Source organism: Sciurus carolinensis, chromosome 5 (genome assembly GCF_902686445.1).
Source record: "Sciurus carolinensis chromosome 5, mSciCar1.2, whole genome shotgun sequence".
NCBI classification, from domain to species: Eukaryota; Metazoa; Chordata; class Mammalia; order Rodentia; family Sciuridae; genus Sciurus; species Sciurus carolinensis.
The window spans coordinates 145,599,051-145,620,615 of NC_062217.1; the positions used below are offsets into that span (position 1 = coordinate 145,599,051).

At 44.4% G+C, this 21,565-nt stretch overlaps 1 protein-coding gene across 2 annotated transcripts in view; it reads right to left on the reverse strand.

Annotated features, from left to right (window-relative positions):
- Positions 1-21,565, reverse strand: part of Pik3ap1 (phosphoinositide-3-kinase adaptor protein 1) — a 130,769-nt gene that overhangs the window by 16,425 nt on the left and 92,779 nt on the right. For both annotated transcript variants that reach the window (XM_047552352.1, XM_047552353.1), the window contains 5 exons: positions 16,899-17,096; positions 11,039-11,104; positions 8,566-8,771; positions 5,342-5,414; positions 269-421 (listed from right to left, as the gene is read on the reverse strand). In XM_047552352.1, coding sequence (XP_047408308.1) covers positions 269-421; positions 5,342-5,414; positions 8,566-8,771; positions 11,039-11,104; positions 16,899-17,096 — 696 coding nt within the window. The remainder of the gene's footprint in view (positions 1-268; positions 422-5,341; positions 5,415-8,565; positions 8,772-11,038; positions 11,105-16,898; positions 17,097-21,565) is intronic.

Below are 21,565 nucleotides of genomic sequence, written 5' to 3' on the forward strand. Positions count from 1 at the left end.
ATCTACAAAGATACTTCACATATGGTCAATGCTTAACAAATGTTAACTATTATAATTAGGTTTTGCTGTTTATAAAAAAGAGTAATATCATGCAACCTGACCTCACAGGATAAAAGCAAACCTCACAGGCTAACTATGCCCAGTATTTTACACCTCTCAAACCATATCAGGCTCCAGTTGAGATTTTTGGGCTCATAACACAATGTTTCCGAAGGTCCCGTGGTTCCAGCTGGAGTCCAGCTTGAGGGCGCCCTGGTCGGCTGCTTACTTGCTGTGCTGGAGGTACTATCAGTTTTCCAGTCTCCTCGTCTTAGCTCCTTTGAGGGGAAGACACTTTTCCTGGGGCTGCTCTCATAGACTCCAAACTCCACTTTTCCAGGCAGGTGCTGTGAGTGCCGAATTGGGACTGTGATCTCCAAGTCTGGAATCAGGAAAGAGAGATGAGATTCCAGACCGCAGACTGTCACTTGCCAAACTGCTCAGTGGCTGCCTCTCCACCTGCCTCCCACACCTGAGCCTGGGGGTGCCTGGAGGAGGGGTTCTCCCCACCCACTTCAGCAATGGACTTCCAGGGAATCCTCAGTGGCCAAACTGGGAAGGGCAGGGTGGCTGAATGTGAGAGAGGCAGAGAAGCACTTCCTCATCAGGGAGTGGACAGGCTTTGTCGGGGTATCCCAGCACTGCCTTGTACCAGCTGTCAGCGCAGGTCAGACAAGTCAGTTGACCTCTCCGAGCTGCTCCCCTGTCTGAGAAGGGGATTATGTAGGTCACCGGCAGTAATGACAGGCTATCCTGTGCACAGGGCTCTGTTCTAAGAGGTTCCATATTTGTTGCTCACTGAATCCCTATAACACCCCAAAACTCAATGCTATCATCATCAGCCCCAGCAGAACTCTGGTTCCACGGGCACCAACTGGGCCTCGTGTTCAACCAGCTTCCCAGCTCTTCAGGTGCTGCAGAATCTTTTATACCTCCTGGGCTCTCTTGGTTACAAGGTTACAGTGGGAGCACCCCCAGGCCTGGAGCCACTGGGCAGAGAAGAGCCAGGCATCTGGGTGTGAGCCTCAGCGCTCAGGGCCACACTGATGTCACTTTTTTTTTTTTTTCCTGCCTCAGCTTTGTCCTACATTTTTAAAAATCATCTTTTAAAGGGAGGTTCCTGTCTGCTTAATTAACTTCGAGGTGGCAATTTTCTACCCTCAACCAGTTTTATGAGGAAGGAAAGTAAAACACACAGGGAAAAAAAATGAGAGTCAAAAGTTCAAAAAAATCAGGTAGAGCAAGTCTAAATGCTTACAAAATCCTGACACTCCTTGAATAAAGATACAATGTCAGGAATAATTATCATCATTATCTGGCAGCGCAATTTCCCAGAGTGTGTTCATTGGCACTGTTATTCCCCGGGGTGTCATGACTTCTCCACTAAGTAGAGAAGTCAGGTGTACCTCCAGTGAGGAAACCGAGGCACACAGTGGTTAAAGGAAATGGTCCTGGATTGCACAGTCACTCAGTGACAAAGAGGGGATAGGAACCAGGGTTTCCTGGGACTCAGCTGCTTCTCTGCTTCCCAGGATACACCCAGAACACAAATATTGATTGTCTTCTCTGCGAGGTCTGTCATTCGCCAGGTCCAAGTCACACCAGCCTTGACTGATTTCCTTTGCCACCAACCCCAGCCCAGTAGGAGCAAAGCTACTCCCTGGGGCTGAAAAAAAAAACGAAAAATAAAAATAAAAAAATAAAAACTGGCACACCATCATGAACAGAGGCTCCATTTTCAATTATCCTTAGTGTTCTAACCCAAATTAAAGAAAATAACAATGATTTTGCTAAGACAAACGAAGTTTCCTATTTAAGAGTTAGTCTTTGTGTTGAGAGTGGGTTATGTTCTTAGAAAAGATCCTTAAGGCAGAAATGCCACTAATCAACCCTAATGGTCCTGTAGATTGATGACTGTGTGCCAATTATTTTCAAATGCTTTTTGTTTTGGGTGAACCAGAATTCTTTAGTGACAACAGAAACTCAACACAGAAAACAGATTTTTAAAAGGAGATGCAATGGTAAAAGAAGAGTAAGTGGTCCCAGCCCTGAGGACCCTAATCCACTCCCCAGGTCCAGTTACTACCCCCACCCCAACAAGCACATGTACAGCAGCCCCAAGGCTCCTCACGGAGTTTAGTGTGAAAAGCTACAGAACAGGGAGTTTCAAACTAGCATGTAAAGACATAATCAAGGTTTACAGAGCTAACTAATAAATCATATCTACTCAGCCATAAATGATCCCTTCTCTTCGGCAAATGCTCTGACTTGGGCTTTACCCTGCAGGACAGGGTCCAACTTCCAACTACCTAATAGTTTCTTTGGTTGCTAAATTATGAGTGCCCCCTCCCCAGCAGGACTCAACCAATGACTGACTGGAGCTGGTATATAAATGCTTGCTCCTCAGGTGGGATAACCCTGAGCAGGTGTTCTCCATCCAGTCTTTCCCTGTGTCACTTCCCCACCCCCTAGTATGTCCCCTGGAATCACCTTCCATTCCAGATATCTGCCCTCAATTCCTTGCCAGAGAAGGAAAAAGTTCTAAAAATGGAAGTGCTGCTGGCGGCACAGCGTGGTGAATGCACTTTGAGCCATGGAACTGTACACTCAAAAATGGCTCAAATGGTAAATTCTGTGATATGCATATTTTATTACAATAAAAATAAAAAATGAGGAGGAATTTGGGGCCTATGAGTAGAACATTTTCCCCAGGTGGGCTGCTGCCATCCCTAGTCATTAATATTCAGGGCCTGTTCTAGTTTGGATCTGTAATCTTCCCCAAAGGCCCAGGTGTTAAAGGCTTGGTCCTCCACTTGGCATTATTGGGAGGTGGTGGAACCTTTAAGAGGTGGGGCCTAGAGGGAGGTCTTTAGATCATTGGGAGCATGCCCTTAAAGAGTACAGTCAGACCTCACCCCTTCCCTCTTTCTCTTTTTTACCTCCTAGCCACAAGGCAGTTTTTTTCTGCTGGATGCTCCAGCCAGGGTGTGCTACCTTGTCACAGGTCCAAAGCAATAGGCCCAACTGATCAAGGACAGAAACCTTCAAAACTGTGAGCCAAAATTAACCTTTTACTTTATAAGTTGATTATCTCAGGAATTTGTTACAGTGATGGAAAACTGACTAATAAAGTGTCCAATTATATATAGTCTAATATTTTGAGTTATTATGCTTAATTAAATCCCCTGATATAAAAAGTTAAAAAAAATTAACAAGAAATTTCTTGTCAGAGGGTCTGCTTCTTAGGGGAATAGGCTGTTAGAAAATGTTAGATATTGATCACTCTCATTTAAACTATCACTACCAATATAGTCTATATTAGTAGACTATGTAGTCTACTATCACTGCTATATAACTTATCTGGAGCCTGATTAGCCTTGGGTGGACTCATGATTCTAGGACCCATCCCTGGATGGTAAGTCCCGGTAAAGTGCATTCAATGTGGAAGGCCCTGCCTGTAAGGACACTGGCCCATGAACAGGCCTGTGTGTAATAACAGGAGCAGCTGGTTTTAGAGTGCTTCCATGTGCCAGGCACTGTGCTAGGCACAGGTGATACCTGGCTTATTCACAGCAACCCCAAAGGGGTGGGCACTTTTGCTTTCACCACTATGCACACAGAGACAGAGGCTAATAGATTGTGATGCACCTTGCCCACAGTTCCTAGCTGGCAGTAAGCAGAAATCTGACCCCAACCCTGCTGGCCCAGGGTCTGTGCCTGTGACTCCTGCTCCCCTGCATGAAAACCTCTCTTGCTTCAATATCCAGTGGCACCAGGTGGAACCAAGGGGGCGGTAAAGATGTGATGACACTCAGAAGGCTCACTTCTGAAGCCAGACTGCTGAGCACACGTGACTCCAGTGTTACAACTCTTGGGCCTTCAGACACTGGGGGCACCACCAAATCACAGGTTTCTTGGTGCTGCCTATATTTAAAAGCTTGCAATGTTTCATTTAATCAAGGCTTCTATCTTTGGGTTCATGCACTCTAGTTTTAAAATGCACCTCAGCCCTTTTACCACCTAGAGCCCTATTATCTGACCCTCAGATGAATGCAGACCAGACCTTGAGCCAGACTTTCTGCCATCTCTGCTTTCTCTTCAGCTCCACCAAAAGAGTACATAACATCTGCAGTGGTAGCATAAATTTAAAATCTGAACACAGAGGCAGAAGTCTTAGCCAAGCTCTCTGATTCTGCCCCAGTTATAACCTTTAAGCCATCTTCCATCTGACAATCAAAATCATTAACATTCACTAGGCTATTCTACGATACACTGTGTTAGGCAATGTGGGACAGAACCTTGCGGATGAACGGAAGAGACAGCAGGTCCTGTAGATGCGGGAATGAGGGTGGAACACAGTGGCCTGCAGTGGGCCAGGAAGACTTCACTGAGTCAGGCTGCCAGGTGGGGTGTTGCAGCCCAGTTATATGGACACAGTTGTGAAGGAAGAGGCAGGAACAACGGGCCTGCAGTGGGAAAGTGTCCTGTTTTGAGACCAGGGTAGTATCAGCCTGACCAGGTTCATGAGAAGTGGGCTGTTGGTGGCAGCCAGAGGCAGACTGGGAAGCTGCACAGAAGTAGGGCTAGATTTCAACTTAGTTCTTCAGGGAAAGGGGCTCCATTCAGGACAGAGGGCTTCTCAAAGCCCTTTCTCGCCAGATCCTCTTGCTAGAAGGCAGGCCAGGGGAGAGCACTGAGGCCCCCCCAGACCAGAGGCTCTCGGTGGGAAGATGCAGCATGGATACACCAGGTGCTGCTCAGGGTGGTGGTGCCACAGGGCTGGCCTGGGGAAGCCGGAGTCAAGGGGAGCAGAGAGGACCGTCCGCAGTGCGCATGGCTGACACGAGGGCCCTGCTGTTGCACGGTGAGCCCTGTTACGGCAGGTCCTCGCGAAGCAGCCTGTAGTGTGGACTCTTGACATGAGTCTCTGCTCAACACAGAAACACACTTTATTGAACAGGGCTTTCTTCTTTCTGTATTCAAAGAACATACGTCTTCCTAATTGCTACAAGTGGAGTGACAGGCCTCAGGAGAAAAGATTACCATCCTCTTTGGGCAGGAGAGTGGCGCGAGGCAGAGTTCTAGCTGCTCATTCACCTGTGGGCGTGTGTTTCCTATATGCTGGGTACTAGATTGTTCAGGGAATCAGCAAGACACTGTCATTGTCTGAAAGGCCCTCACAGGCTATGGAGGGCCCAGACCTATAAATAGAGTGACAGGTGCTGGGCAAGCAGTCTGCTGATTCAGGCTGCAATAGAAAGCACGACAGCTCCACGATGCAGCAGCCCAGGAAGCCACATACCTGTTTGCTTTCCTGATTTTTGCTTCTCTCTCTGTCTTCGGGTGATGCTATCTCTTAGCCGTTTAAGATTTTCCTGGAAAAAAAAAAATGTAAGTATACTTCAGAATTATACCCTTCGAACACTGCAGAGTTTCCTTCTGATTTTAAGCTGTAGGCAAGGCCTAAAACATTTTCAGATTTGTACCTGAAGACATTTCTTCCACAATGAAGTGTCCTCCCTCCTCTCTGACTCCCAGTGGCATTCTCAGCCTTATCCACCCACTGACCTCCTCTGTGGACACCCCAGAGCCAAGCTGGTCTCTGACCCGCTCACAAACACTCCTCATGTACCCGCCTCTGAGACTGTGTCCTCTCACATCACCCTGACCTTGAGGGATGCGGATTCCTCTCCACGAGTCTGCTGGGGGCTCAGGTCAAGACTCACCCTCTCCCTAAAGATTCCCCAGACTGCTCTGGTCCTTGGTGTCCCTGCCAGCACTCAGGGCTATGTGGATTTGCAAGCGTGTGTGTGTGCATGTGTATGCATGCCTGTGTGTGTGTGCCTTGTCTCTTCAGGGACACTGTGTACCCTCCAAGGGCAAGAGACCAGGTGTTGTACCTTTTTATAATCCTGCCATCTGGTCTACCGTAGCCATTCAATAAATATTGAAGAGATACTTGAGGCTCAAGATTTGCCTCTATTTTAGTTAATCAACAACAACAGTGTCTAAGCATTCTAGGGAAGCTAAGCATCTGAGCATTCAGCACCCTGGGGAATATGACCAGACAATCTGGCTGAAGAAGAAGGTTCCTGTTAGGGAATCCCAGGAGGGCAGACTGGAAAGTTTGGTTGGTTCACAACTGCAGACTGAGCAGACTAAGCCTTGTTCAGGAAGAAGCCCAGAAACACTGAAAGTTGTGCAGGGGTCATGACTTTAAAGTTCTGGGGAAATGGAGGGGAGGAGCTGGAGGTAAGGAACCTACCTGGAGACCAGGTAACAGACCAGATGCAGGAGATAGAGCTGATGGTGGGATGCAGTTGGGGTAATGAAAAGGCAGGAGCAGATATGAGGGGGAAAATGCCACAGGGCCAGGCCTGCAGCTGACCAGACATGAGGGACCTGGGAAAAGAGCCACATAATCCTGGTATCTGGCCTGAGATCTCTGGGGGATGGCAGAGCAGTAAACAGAAAGAGGGAGTGGAAAAGGGAAGCAGCCTGGAAGGAGGGTTTGTTGTTGGACATGCAGCAGGTCTAGGGCACCTGCTGGTGGTTGCAACTGTGGCACTGGAGATGCAGAATCAACAGTCATCTGTGCAGAGAAGCTGAAGGGAACCTCTCATGGAAAAGGGGGGTGAAGGAGATAAGAGAGGCGGAGGAAAAAGAAGATGGGGCCTCAGAACAGCCTCCACACCACCAGCCTCAGGATGTACCAGGAGGCTGTAGGGGCACAGAAGAAAGTGTGTTCCCTTGGGCTGGGATTCTCTGACATGTTGAACCTGAACCTCAGTGTCCGCTCTACCCAGGAGTTGTGGGCAAGTTCATGAGAAAGGACGAAACTCCTAGATGGCGAGGGACAGAGACGGCTCCCATTTAGTATGTGTTTTCTCTGCACCAGGCACGTGAGGGATTTCCGTGGCTTGCAACATCTAATCTCCGCTTCACACTTCAGGGGTGGGGAACTGGTATCTACTGTGCCATGTGCTCACAGACTTGGCAAGGAGGCGGGGAAAAATTGTTTGGCCAGGGCCAGCCTTTTCTCTGCAGACCTGCAACAGCCCTGGGGTCCTGAGCGAGGAGGGCCCTGGGTTCCTGCCTTCAGCACTGCAGGGTGCCTTCCACCCTTCAGAGTCCCAGAGGCTGGGAGGGAGGGTGCCCCATTTTAAGAAGCACCAGGAGGAGGAAGGTGTAGTGACGGAGGGAGCCCGAGCTGGATTGACTCTCCAAGTCTCAGTTTTCTGTAAAATGGGCGTGATGATTACTTTTCACGTATGCTCCGAGGAGAGGAAGAGCACAGGTCTATTCAACGCCAGCACAGCGCCCCCACACTATTCTCAGGGCTCCGCCACTGAGGCCTTCTCACTCACTCCCGCTTCTCACCACCTCCTCCACCGGAAGACCTGGCTCCCTCTCGGGGCTGGGTGGCTGCCACGATCTCCCCTGCCCCAGTAGCTGGTGTCTCAGATGCTGTGAGAACAGGGGTTAGAATACACAGCAGGGAGGGGCTGGGGATATAGCTCAGATGGTAGAGGGCTTGCCTCGCAAGCACAAGGCCCTGGGTTCAATCCCCTGCACCTCAAAAAAAGAAAAAGAAAAGGCAGTAGTTCTAGTCCTGACTTAGTCACTTAGTAGGGAAGTTGACATGTCCCTTAGCCCCATAGGCCTCATATCTTCCTTTTTGGTCTATATCCATAGAGTATAATTTAAAACATGTGGAATGATATATTCCCATGAAAAACTTCAAATCGTACAGTTAAAGCAAGAAGTCTGCTGTGGCACCCAGTCCTCTAATCCCAGACCCTCCCACAGGTAGCCAGGGCTGGGCGAGTGTGGAGCCTTTCCAGGGCCCTGCCTGTGCCGTCCATGCCCGCCTGGAGAAATGCAGTTTGTTAGTGTATGAGTTGTTTTAACTCGAGTGGTTTTGTATCCATAACTTGTTTGGTTCATTTAATCATATTTCTTGGGAGCTTTCCAAGTTCCCTTTGAGTCCTAAAGAGGAATCCTTCTGTGAGAGATCTGGCTCCGGGAGTAGGGAAAGACTCTATAAAGAAGAAAGCTGCTGAGCCAGGTGCAGTAGGGTCTGTAATCCCAGCCACCGGGAGGTGAGGCAGGAGGACTATGAGTTCAAGACCAATCTGGGCAACCTAGTGAGACCCTGTCTGGAAGGAAGGAAGGAAGGAAGGAGAAGATTAATAAAAGAAAGAGAAAAAACCCTGAGAAGCATAAGTTGAGAACGAAGTGCAGAGCGAAGCACAGTAATAGAATTAGGGTATACAGAGGAGCCTTTGTTCCTGACCTCCAGCTACAGCACCCAGAAAAGCCATCCAGCTCTCAGCTGGGGGGAGCTGTGGGGTTCCAGACAAGGGGACACAGACACACACTCCCTGACTCACAAGGACACCCATGCAAACACTCAGAGGCACAACTATAGGTGCTCAGTTATGGACACACAGAGGACAGCCATGGCCCCGCCTCCTCCACTGTCCAGCTGAGAAGTGATGTGAAACCCTCAGAGTAACTGGCTACCTGCTGGAAGCGAAAGGACTCGGATCGCCTCTTCTGGTTGAGCTGCCACTCTTTGAAGTGCAGCACAGCCTCGTCCACGTTGACGATGCCCAGCTTCACCTGCTCCTGCAGGGTAATAAGCTGCCGCTGGCCTGGTGTTTTCATCCCGGCGAATGGATCATAGACGCTTGACTGGGGCCTGTCCCTCCAGGGCCTGACGGGTGGCTCTGGAAAGGATGGCAGAACTCAGCTTGACAGTACCCAGCTGGGGAAAGCAGACCCAAGGAGGAGGGCGGGGTAAGGGGACTGTTCACAGACTCGAGAGAACAGGACCCAAAGGAACAATTACATGCGGGACCAACAAGGGGAACCAGGTGAGAGGGAAGCAGCTAATAACTTCAAAGTCTGTCACACCAAAGCAGAGGAGGCTGCAACATTTAAGGGAGGCGTGGAAGTCACTTGATCTTCCAAGCCTTAATTATCAAGGTGCCTTTGGACCAATATTTCTCAACTCTGATACCATTGACATTTTGAGCTGAATGACTCTGTAGAAGAGCTGTTCTGTGCCTTGGAGGATGTTCAGCAGCATCCCAAGCCTCTACCCACTGGGTGCCAGTAGCACTCCTTTCCCCAGTTGAGTTAACCAAATATGATCCCAGATATTGCCAAATATTCTCCAGGTAGGAAGGGCAAAATCACCCCCATTTGAGAACCACTTCTTTAGAGTTAAATGCACCGCTAGAAGACAATATACAGTAAGAGTTTATCAAGGATGCATCTCCCAGCTTCATTCCCACATTGTCTCTGAGCAAAGACTGTGGACAGACAGTCATGAAATGCCAGAGGAGACTGAAATGTCAATGGGATCGTGACCCAGGTCCAATACCTCCAGGTATAAATGACGTGCTGGGTTACATCCTTGGGTTGTTCTGTGTCCACCTCTCTTCCATATTACAAATGCACAGTTCTCTGTTTTAGAGTTTCTAAGGAAATATGAAGTCAATCACCCTACTCTTCAGGCTATGGCCTCAGTCTTTGTGAGGAATAAGCTACTTGCAGATAATGGGGACACTGAGACATGTAAGGACAACTTGACATTTTACTTCTCAATTCAAGTAGGGCTACTTGATTCCAAATTTCTTCAGCAGAAACCCATTTGGGCCTTGTGATTTGGGGACATAGCAAGAAGGAAGAAGAGAAATGGTTTCACCGTGGGTACTGAAAAAGATTTGAAGGAGTTTATCTATTACTCTGTCTAACCATTCACTCCTCTGAGTACACACACTCCCAACTTTGTCCTTTCAAGGCTGTCTTGAATGGGACTGGGAGATGGGGCAAGAGAGAAAACAAAATGCACACAACAAACTATTCCAATCTCCCACTCAAAGTTTTCAGGGGGTTTCTTCATATACTCAAATGGTGTCATGGCTACTTTTCAAAGGAATCTTTAATGGAATAACACTGTATATGCCTCTGTATAGCACGTGCAAATTAATTAAGAGGAAAAAAAGAGCACTTAGGTCCTCCAACTCCCATCAAAAGTTTTTAGAAAAATGGGATGTCCCAGTTATTACTCAATGGCAAGAAAATGTCTTTCAAATCAAAGTTGAATCAAAACACAGTTGAACTAGAACAGACAGGGTAAACAGATAACCTGAAAGAGATGTATCACAGGAAAGACTGTGTGTGAGGCTACCACTTGCATCCTGTTGGCATCAATCTCAATGTTCAGATTGTGCTTTTATGTGCCAAGTGGACCCTTTCAAGTATTCTCTGGATGGTCAATTTGTACAACAGCCTAGGGAACCTGCTTCCTCCCCTCTTCTGGTACCTCCAGAACAGGATTTTCAGACCACCTGTTGGGTCTATTTTGTAATGCCAAGGAACTGTTGTTATACTTGGAAACCACTGAGATATGAACATCTCTTCCCGCTGGAACTCAGTAACCAACCTAGATGCCCCTCAACAGATGAATGGATAAAGTAACTGTGTTATATATACACAATGGAATATTATTCGGTCATAAAGAAGAACAATATTATGGCATTTGCAAATAAATGGATGGAACTGGAGAATATCATGCTAAGTGAAATAAGCCAATCCCAAAAAACCAAAGGCCAAATGTTTTCCCTGATAAGTGGATGATGTTATATAATGGGGGTGTGGAGGGTGGGGAGTGAGAGAAGAACAGAGGAACTTCAGATTATGTAGAAGGAAATGAGGAGGGGGTATGAAAAATGGTGGAATGAGACAGACTTCATCACCCTATGTACATGTATGATTACCCGAATGGTATGAATCTACATCATGTACCACCATAGAAACAAAATGATGTGCCCCATTTGTGTACAATGAATCAATATGCAGTCTGTAAAAAATAAAAAAATAAATTTAATTTGAATTAAAAAAAATTAAAAGATCACTTAAATACAGAATATCCATAAAATACTCTTAAAAAAAAAAGCAAAGTATGTGAGGACAAGAACTGGCTTACCCTTTCTGATACTCTCTGAGGAAACATAGAAATTTTCAGGTCGTTCTTGACTTTTTTCTGCAAAAACTATGAGAGAAAGAATATTCTGAATTAAAGACAGAACTTTTTCTTTCTTTCTTTTAACTTTTTTAAAATATATTTTTAACTGCCAATGGACCTTTATTTTATTTATTTATATGCAGTGCCTAGAATCAAACCCAGTTTCTCACACATGGTAGGCAAGCACTCTACCATTGAGCCACAACCCCAGACCCCTTTTTTCTTTCTTAAGGGCTCTATAAGATTTAACTCTTTTGCAAAAAATAATGTATTAAAATCTTGTGGAAAAAAAAAAAAAGGAACGCAGATGTAGGACCACCAATTCCAGTTGTATAAGCCAAGACTCCAGATGGAGAAAACTGAAGAGAAGAAGTAGAGATGGTCCAATAAGACAAGTCAAATAGCCAAAATCTCAAACTAAGATATACAGAGCCAGCTGGAGGACAGGATCAGCATTTGCAAGATCATTAAATAAAAGGATCATGGGATGCAAATCAAAACTAAATTGAGATTTCATCTCATTCCAGTCAGAATGGCAATGATCAAGAATACAGGTAACAATAAATGCTAGCAGATTGTGGGAGAAAAGGTACACTTGTACATTGTTGGTGGAACTACAAACTAGTAAAACCACTCTGAAAATCAGTATGGAGATTGCTTTAAAAAACTAGGAATGGAACCACCATATGACCAGCTATTCTACTCCTTGATATTTTCCCAGAAGATGAAAATCAGCATATTACTGACATATACTAATATATACACCTCAATGTTTACAGCAGCACAATTCATGATAGCTAAATTTTGAAATCAACTCTGATGCCCATTAATAGATGAATGGCTTAAAAATTGTGGTATATATGTACAATGGAGTGCTACTCAGCCACAAAAAAAAAAAAGAATGAAATTAAGGTATTTGCTGGTAAGCGGATGGAAACAGAGACTATCAAGCTAAGTGAGGTAAACCAAACTCAGAAACTCAAAGTTCTAATATATTTTCTCATATATAGAAGATAGAGTAAAATTAAAGAAAGGGAAGGAAGGATAGAATAGCATATATTAAGATAAAGGGAAGATCAATAATCTAGAAGAAGGAAATCAAGAGGCAGAGTGGAGGAATGGGTAAGAGGAAGCAATGCAGAATAAATTCTTAGAAAGTCATGTTACATGCATGTATAGATATACAACAGGGAACCTCACATTTATGCATAGGTAGAAGGAACCAATCAAATATAAATTAACAGACAAGTGAAAGGAAGTCTAGTAGAGTAGAGGAAAAAGAATGGGGGGAGGATGGAAGGGAATAGGGGGAATCATGAACTAAAATCAAATTCCATGCAGGTATGAGTTTGTCAGGATGATCCCAACTACTATAAAACTCTAATAAAAAATAGTTCTGAGTTAAAAGAAAAAAAGAAAAGAATCATGGGAACAAGGAGATGTGCCCAGATCCCTGAACACCTGAAGCTAGCCATGGAAGACCCTGAAGCTTGAGAATAAAAGGAGGTACTTACCATTCAACAGACCAACAAGTGCCACAAGACAGAACTCTAAGCAGTGGAACCAGTAAAGTATGTGCACAACTCCAAATGGACTAAGATGAAGACACTCATGTGGAATAGACTCATAAACAACAATGGAGAAAATTTGGAAGCAACAACTATTCCCTCGGTAGGTATTACAGTTCCCTGGGGTCTGAATAAGACTTCCTGGATTCAAATTCTGGCTCTGCCACTTATGAGCCATGTGATCTTACACAAGAGGCTTGACCTCTTCCTGTCTCCACTTCTTACCTGTAGAATGAGGGTGATAAGAGCACCTTCACTGGGTTGTCATAAGGATTGAGTGAGTTACTACTAAGAGAGGGCTTACAACAGTGTCCAGCACGTGTAAGCATTCAATGTTGGCTTTCATTATCATCATTCATATATAAACTTCAAGATTGATGCCAATAACACAGTAGTGCCCTGGCGCTACTAGCTAATCTGAATTTCGTCAAAAGCTTTCTCTGCTTCTGTTGAGATACCTATGTGATTTTTGTCCTTACTTCTATTTATCAATAAATGCACATTTATTGATTTGTAGATTTGAGCCATCCTTGCATCCCTGGAATGAAACCAACTTGTCCTTGGTATACAATCTTTTAATATGTTGCTGAATATGGTTTGCTAATATTTTATTAAGGATTTCTGCATCTGTGTTTCATCAGGGATAGTTTTCTTTCCTTAATGTGTCTTTTTTCTGGTTTTGATATCAGAGTGATACTGGCTTCATAGAATTAGATTTGGAAGTATTCCACCCTTTTCAATTTCATGGAATAATTTGAGGAGGATTGGCATTCTTTAAAGCTCTAATAGAATTCAGCTGAAAATCTGGTTCTGGGCTTTTCTTTGTTAGAAGGCTTTTTATTACTGCTTCATTCTCATCACTTGTTATTGGTCTGTTTCAGTTTTCTGTATAATCTTGGTTCAATTTTGGCAGGTCAAATGTGTCTAGAGATATATTCATTTCTTTTAGGCTTTCCAATTTATTGGAGTATAAGTTTTCAAAATAGTTCCAAATGAGCTTTTGTATTTCTATGATGTCTATAGTGATTTCTCCTTTTTCATCTCTCATTTTATTAATTTGGGTCTCCTCTTTTTTTCTTTTGGTTTGGTTAAGGGGTTATCAATTGTATTTATCTTTTCAAAGAACCAACTGTTTCATTGATTGTAATTTTTATTCTCTATTTCATTTATTTAACTCTGATTTTAATTATATCCTTCTGATTTTGGAATTGGTTTGCTCTTATTTTCTCTGGGGCCTTGAGAAGCATCATTAGGTTGTTTATTTGAGGTCTTTCTGATTTTCTTACAAAGACACTCATAGCTATAAACTTTCCTCTTAGAACTACCTTCATGGTGTCAGAAGGTTCTGGTATACTGCACCACTACTTTTCTTTAATTCTAAGAATTTTGAATCTCTTTCCTGATTTCTTCTTTCACCTACTCATAGTTCAAAGGTGGCTAATTCAATCTCCAAATGTGTATATAGTTTTTGTAATTTTTCTTGGTATTGATTTCTAATTTCATTCCATTATGATCTGATAAGACACAAAGAATTATATAATTTTTTTATTTTCTAAGAGTGGCTTTGTGGCCTAAATTATGGTCTATTTTGGTGAAGGATTCATGAGCAATTGAGAAGAAATGAATCTGGCTGTTGTTGGATGAAATATTCTATACATATCTGTTAAGTCCACTTGATTTATAATACTTTTTGGTCCACAGAGTCTTTACTAAGTTTATTTCTGGATGACCTATTTATTGGTGAGAGAGGTATGTTGAAATAATTCAGTATAATTGTACTGAGGTCTATTGAGTCTTTAAGATGAGCAGTGTCTATTTTATGTTATTAGGTGCACTGACCTTTGGAGCATAAATATTTACTACCTTTATATCTTCTTATTGGATTGTTTCCTTTACTAGTGTGAAGTGACCTTCTGTGTCTTTTCTGATTAATTCTGGCTTAAAGTCTTCTTTATTAGATATGAGAGTGGCTACTACTGCTTGTTTTCATGCTCTGTTTGTATGGAATATAATTTTCTATCCTTTCACTTTTAGCCAGTGGCTGTCTTTGCCTGTAAGATGAGTCTTTTGCAAACAATAAACAGTTTGGTCTAGATCTGGGTGCAGTGGCACATGCCTGCAATCCTAGTGACTTTTGAGTCTGAGACAGAAGCTTTCAAATTTGAGGCCAGTCTTGGCAACTTAGTGAGACAATTGCCTCAAAATAAAAATTAATTTTAAAAAAGGATGGGGATGTAGCTCAATGGTAAAGCACCCCTGGGTTCAATCCTAGGGTACCCACCCCCCAAAAAAAGAAAAGAAAAATGATAAGCAAAATCTGACATTAGACAAGGCAGTGAAAGAACACTAGTTAATCTAACTGATGTCTATCCAGTATCTTACAGTTTAAAAGTACTTTTCCATGTATTATTTCATTGACGATCACAATTAGGCTATGATAGAGTATAACCATGTAATATTATGATATATGTATTAATGTAGATATTATTATAATACCCATTTTATAGATGAAAAAATGAAAACTAAAAAGGGTGAAATGACTTATCTAATGTCCTATGCGGTACAGTGGGAAAATGCAAGAGCTGAGGGATGAACACAGGTGTTGTGGCCTCCAAGTCACTGCCACTTTCGTCACCTCAAGCCTTTCTCCTTTCCTTTCCTTCTCCACAGTTTCCTAGCAAGTCCATCAGAGTTGTTTGGGAATCAACTGTGCTCCTGTCACAACAGCCTCCCTGTAATGAGCTATGCCATCAACACTGCTCCTAGTTCCTCTACAATTTAGGAAGTACCGATCTATATCCACATGCTTCTTCATGTGAACTCCTTCAGAAGCAGACTCTAAGGCAAGAATTCAAGTGCAAGTAGACTGACTATTCAGGAGGTGCTAAAGGCAAGATAGGAAGTGGATGAAGCAAGAAATGGTAGATTATCAAGCAAGTTACCACCCTGGGCAATACAGAGATCCCTGAAAAGCAATGTAGAACATGCAATTCAGAGTTCTCTTACAAGAGGGGCAAGTATGCAAGGATATTCATCCACTGACTTCTCCATTGCTTGAGGGCAGGGGCCCTGTGTGCTAATTCTCCAGTGCCTCCAGACTGTCCCACAGCAGGTCACAAGCAGTTCCAGATGACAGAGAAAATCAGGCTAAGAGAACCAGTATAGGTAGGATCTGGCCAGTTGGGACAAAAATATAAAGAGCTAAAGGGACATGGGGAGGGCACCAACAGTCTCTGCTGGACATACCAAAGGAGACGCACCCAAGAAATAAGAAACCTGAGTATTGTTGGCATTTGCCAGTACGGAACATCTCAAAACTGTATTGTAACTCAATTTAGGGTTGTCAGATTGAACAAAACAAAACCAAAGAAGGGTAAAGTATTTGGGACAAACACTAAAAATTCATTGACTGTTTATCTTCAGTTCAAAGTAAACTGGGCATCCTGAATTTTGTCTGGCAATCCTAACCCAGTTACAGGGTACTTTGGTTGAGCACTACCTTCCCCAATTTACAATCTCTTTTTATCACACCTCCCACAGCATACTTAAACTATTAAAAAGGGAATATAGGTCAAAAGCACAGATTTGGTGATTCTTCTACTCTTATAGTACTTGTAACCATATTAACATAATCAAATTCTGAAAGAAGAAAAACTGACAATGCTGTCAGTATTTAACTGGTGACCCAGGGAGAGTTGGAACATCATTTGCATCAATTTTTGTTAATGTAGCTTGGTAGACAGCTTAGCATAGGGGCCAGAAATCAAGGCTGTGGAGTCAGAATCCCAGCATTCAAATCCTGACTCTACTGCATGGTAATTGAGTGACCTTTATAAACCTCCAATTCCCCATCTACAAAATGGGGTTAGTGGTTCTTATCATTTATAAAATCAGTATAAAGATTAAATGTCATCTTCCAGGTAGTACCCTTGGTAGATTTTAACAAATGATAGCTATTAAAATTATTAATAATACCCAGAAGGGTTTCAGAAGATAAGAACTTGATGTCCTGTTTGCCTGTCTTTGCAACTGCACATGAACGCCAGCACGCAGGAAGGCCAGCAATGAGTTCCACCATTGCCCCTACTAGTTCCAGAACTTGTCTCAAGCTATGACCCAGGCTCTGGGGACTGGCTGGGGACCATTCAGAAGAGGACGACTTCTGAGCAATGGTTCAGAAAGCAGGGTACCCAGAAAATTCCTGCTGAGAAGCTCTGAAGACCCCTGTGGGCATCGTTCCCTGCCACACTTGCCTTTAGAAATGTACGGTTCATTGTCCGGCAGCTGATGAGTGCCAGGAGCACTGGCCTCTGGCCTGGGCACTGGGACAGGGGGCCTGCTGGCCAGGTCCACACAAAAGGCTTCATCATCATCCACTGTGTGGTAAACATCTTCTCGCCCACCAAAATGGTGCTGCTCTCTCTTCACATTAACCTTTTCCACGCTGTTCCCTAGAAACACAGAGAAAGATGACTGACATCAATGGTCAAACAAATTGTATGACAGTCACTCATGAGAGCAGAGAAAATGACCATTCCTTATTAGTACAGTTCTGACCCCTACCTCAGACCAAAGCAGCTGAGAGAAACCTAATGTCATTTGCCACCCATGAGTATAGCCAGAGAAGTAAGCTCCAGGCTCTATCATGTCAAATTAACTGCTAGGATTCTATTATTCATCCCGTGAGAACTGGAGGAAAGAGAGCACGGCCCCCACAGACCAAGGACCTGTGGATCCACCCCCAGTGTCTGGATAGAAGTGTGAGGATGTCCTGGAGTCCTTACCACCAACTTCTTCACCATCCTCATTGTCCTCCTCAAAATGGCTCCAAGAAATGGCTCCTGAGGACTTCCTCCACACCAAGCACCACCCCGGTGTATCATCACCACATCATTATCTCCTTTGATTTTATAATAATGCTGTGTCACAGCTATTATTATCAATCTCATTTTGCAGATGAACTGGGCCCTTGAGGATTTAAATAACTTTCCCAAAACCGCTTAGAGCCGGGTTGGCACCCAGGAAAGCTGACGGCAGCTGTCCTCTCAACCCCCATGATCTCCTGCTTCTTTTGCAACCTCTGCTCCCAACTCTGCTCCCCGCAGACCAAAAAGACTGAGAATGGAAGCTTGCCTCCCACCCTCTGCCCACCAGGGGCCCACAGCCCTCAAGTTTTCTCTGTAGTGTTGTTTCTTCTCCCTAGCACCTTTCAGTCAACAAATCTTTATTAAATGCCCATTTGAGACACAGGAATGAATAGAAAAGGGGCCTTCTTTCTATGTAATTTTCTACTCTGTGATTTATTGGATTTTTTTTGTTTTCATTGCATTTTTTTCTGAGCTGTGGGAGACTGCTCTTGGCTTTCTGGTGTCATGGTCCAGAGGATTGCCCAGGCTAGTTCCAACTTATTAGAGGGCTCTAGTTGTCAGGGCACTGCCCTCAAGACATTTCTATCTATCTTCCCATCTTTGAACATGAGGAAAGGGCATAAGGAAACTCTGTGGGGGAGGGGTTGTCCGATGTTGACAAAATGAGGTGACCTGGGAGAGTTGCTAACCACCCAACAGAGGTCACAGTGAATCCCATAGCACCTGTCTCTCCCTCACTGTCCCTGAACATACTGGCTTTACTTCAGTTAATCCTGCCAAACTCGTTTCCTGCCTCAGACCTGTGGTTCTCTGCTTGGAACCTTCTTCACTCCACATTGTGCCAGGCCAACCTAGTGACTCCCCCAGGTCTCAGCCAAACTGCAACATTCTCTAGAAGGTCTCACTGACAACCCAGTCTACACTGAGTCCACCCTGTGGTTTATCCTCACCATGCCTCATCCCTTTGATGCACAACCCTGTGTATTCATAGTGCTTGAGCTGTTCCTGCCTCTCTTCCTCCCTGGGCTGTCAGCTGCAGGAGGACCAGCTCCTGCCCCTGGCTCCTTGCAACGTCTTCCAATCAAATGCAGGGCCTTTCACACAGAGGGTGCTCAGTAACAGCCTTAAATTGAATGGACGAATAAATTCTGGGTGAAATGTGCTCTCTGGGACAAGCAGAGATCAGTGCATCAGGTGCATCAGGTTCGAGCCTCCTGAACAGCCTGCATACTGTGACTGCTCTCCTTCCCAACATCTTCCTGATCTGATCTGGGCAGATTCTGGGGACCCTCAGGCAAATCTCAGGATGCTACATTATCAGAGTAAGAGGAGGCTTTTTTTCCACAGCAAAGAAAGATTTATGGCTTTAGAAGTCAAGAAAGTCAGAAGCCCGGGCACCAATAACACCTACTTCCTTAGCAACATCTGTCTACAGGTGGAATATTTGTTGCAAGTCCTGGGAGGAAGCACTTTTATTGGAGGACTATGCATCACGCCCCTGCTTCATTCCATCAGCAGCTATAGATAAGCACCCCAGCTACTCCTGTGGCTCTTGCTGCCAAATTGGAGAAGTCTGCAAGAATCTCCAGACCACCCCAGCTGCCAGGCTCCCTGGGACCAAAAACTGCTAGAGACACAAAAAAAGAAAAATTGCAGGAGATTTACTACTCAATGTTTAAGATCACCTCAAAGGAACTCAATTCAGTGCTACTGGAGTCCCTGCCAGAATGAATTCTGAGCCTGTTGCTCAGCCACTCTCATCTTGATCAGATCATGCCATTTAACATAATTAACTCATGAATTAAACAACAAACATTTGTCAATATGTTCCAGGTACTGCTCAGTGCCAAGCACTACATTTTATTGGAGACAGAAAGTCATTCCCTACCCAGAACTCTTCATAACTTTCTGATACTGACTGGTGGCTGGTCACATGAATGGAGTGAGGGGACAAGCCTGGCCCCAGGTTACCTGTTCCAGCCTCATCTCCACACTTCCCTCCCCACCTTACATAGACACCAGCTCTATTATTCTCAAACTAATTGCTCAGAGATGCATTCCTTCTACTCTGCAGAATCCAAGAGATCACATTAGATAGAAAGGAGAGGCTAAGCAGAGAGTTTGAGAACATTTCCAGTTTTATCTGCATTGTACACTAAGCCTCCTTGTAAGATTTTGTTTGAAAACAGTATTCTGGACAATCTTGGTGGGAACAGAAGCTTGGTAGAATATCACAAAGGAGAGTGATCTGTCAAAATCATAAATATGCACTTCCTTAGTCCTAGCAATTGTATTGCTCCCCTGCCCGCTCTCTCTAGCACTGGAGATTGAGCCCATGGCCACTTTATCACTGAGTTACATACCCAGTCCTTTTTATTTTACTTATTTTTAAATTTAGATTGGGACAGGGTCTCGCCAAGTTGCAGAGGCTGGCCTCAGATCTGCAATCGTACCTTGGCCTCCATAGCCAAGCTGCTGGGATTACAGGTGCATGTCGCCACTCTTGGCTCCAGCAATTCCGTTTCTAGTAATTAATAGTACACCCAGACTCTAACGTGTGAGGAGACAGTGCACACACAAAGCTACTCATTGTGCAAAGGTTTATAAAAGCGAAAAGCTGAAGACAACCTAAATAATCTCAATAGGAAACTGGTTAAATACATTAGGTAATATTACATATAATGGAACACTAGCTGTTCAAAGTTAGTGTTTGTGCTCATATGATATTACTTGTGAATAAAAAGAAAAGGAGAGACATTTATGCGCATATTAATATGTTCAAGAGTTTTTTAGGAGAATCTGTGGGGGGTGACATTTTCATTGCTCAACTTTTTGTATCACTTGAATTTTTATTATTTGCATATTTTATAATCTTAAAAAACAACAGCAACCAGTGAGAAAAGGGGAAATCAAAAGAGTATTCCACTGTTAAGGAAGGAAGAAAGGAAGGAAGGAAGGAAGGAAGGAAGGAAGGAAGGAAGGAAGGAGGGAAGGAAGGAAGGAAGAAAAGGAAAGGAAAGTAAGCAAGCACTACCCTAGACTTGAGGTTCTCAAAGTGAGTCCCTAGACCACCAGTAGCAGCAGCATCACCCGGGAACTTATCAGGAAGATGAATCTCAGGTCCCACCCTGACCTACTGAATCAGACACCCAGGTGGGTCTGATGCACATTCAAGTTTGCAAACCTCTGCTAAAGGAAAAAAATGTTAGAAAGCACTGCTCTGGCAGTTCGTATGTACTGAACACCTACTATGTGCCACGTAGTATGTGACACTTTTCCTAATGCATCATCACAGAATCTTATAGAGGTCACTGTAACCAGTTCAAGTGGCAAAGCAAGGATGGGAATCCAACCAAGTAACACCCTCCTGGTCCCCTCAAGCAGCCCATCACTCCCCCCAGAACCCCACCATCCCACCATGTGTGGTTCCTTTTTTTAATACTACACTGTACTTCTCCTGTTGAATGCGAGCCCCCTGGAACTACGAGACTGTGTTCTCTGTAGGGCGGGACTGAGTCTTTCTCATCTCTAGACACCAGTGCTCGGCAGGGACCAGCAGCTTGTGAATGACTACTGGAAAGTTATCACTTTAACCCGGGATCAAATGATGAGACCAGGATGACCCAAGCTGTCATCTAACTCCTAACCCAGTTATCTTACCATATGGCCATATGATGTCCCCTCAGTCAGAAGGGAGGGACAGACTTTTACTTCCTTCCAGAGGGTGGCAGTGCACCTACTGGTCCAAGCAGGGACTAAACCAGGCTGGAAGGGTTTGAGTCCTGGTTCTACACTCTGCTGACTTCCTATAGCCCCCTGGGCGCTTCACCTCTCCACACCACTGACTCCTCCCCTGCAAAACGAAGATGGTATCGCTTACCTTACAGGGCTGCAAGGACTGAATAAGGATTACACGCAAAGTACTTTAACTAGGCCTGGTACCTTGTTATTAAAGACGGCAGGGCAAATCTGCAGCCAAATAACAAAGTGGGCCAAGCAAATCCCATCTTTAGGCTCATCCATGCCCCTCTTGGTTCCAGATGCTGACAAGA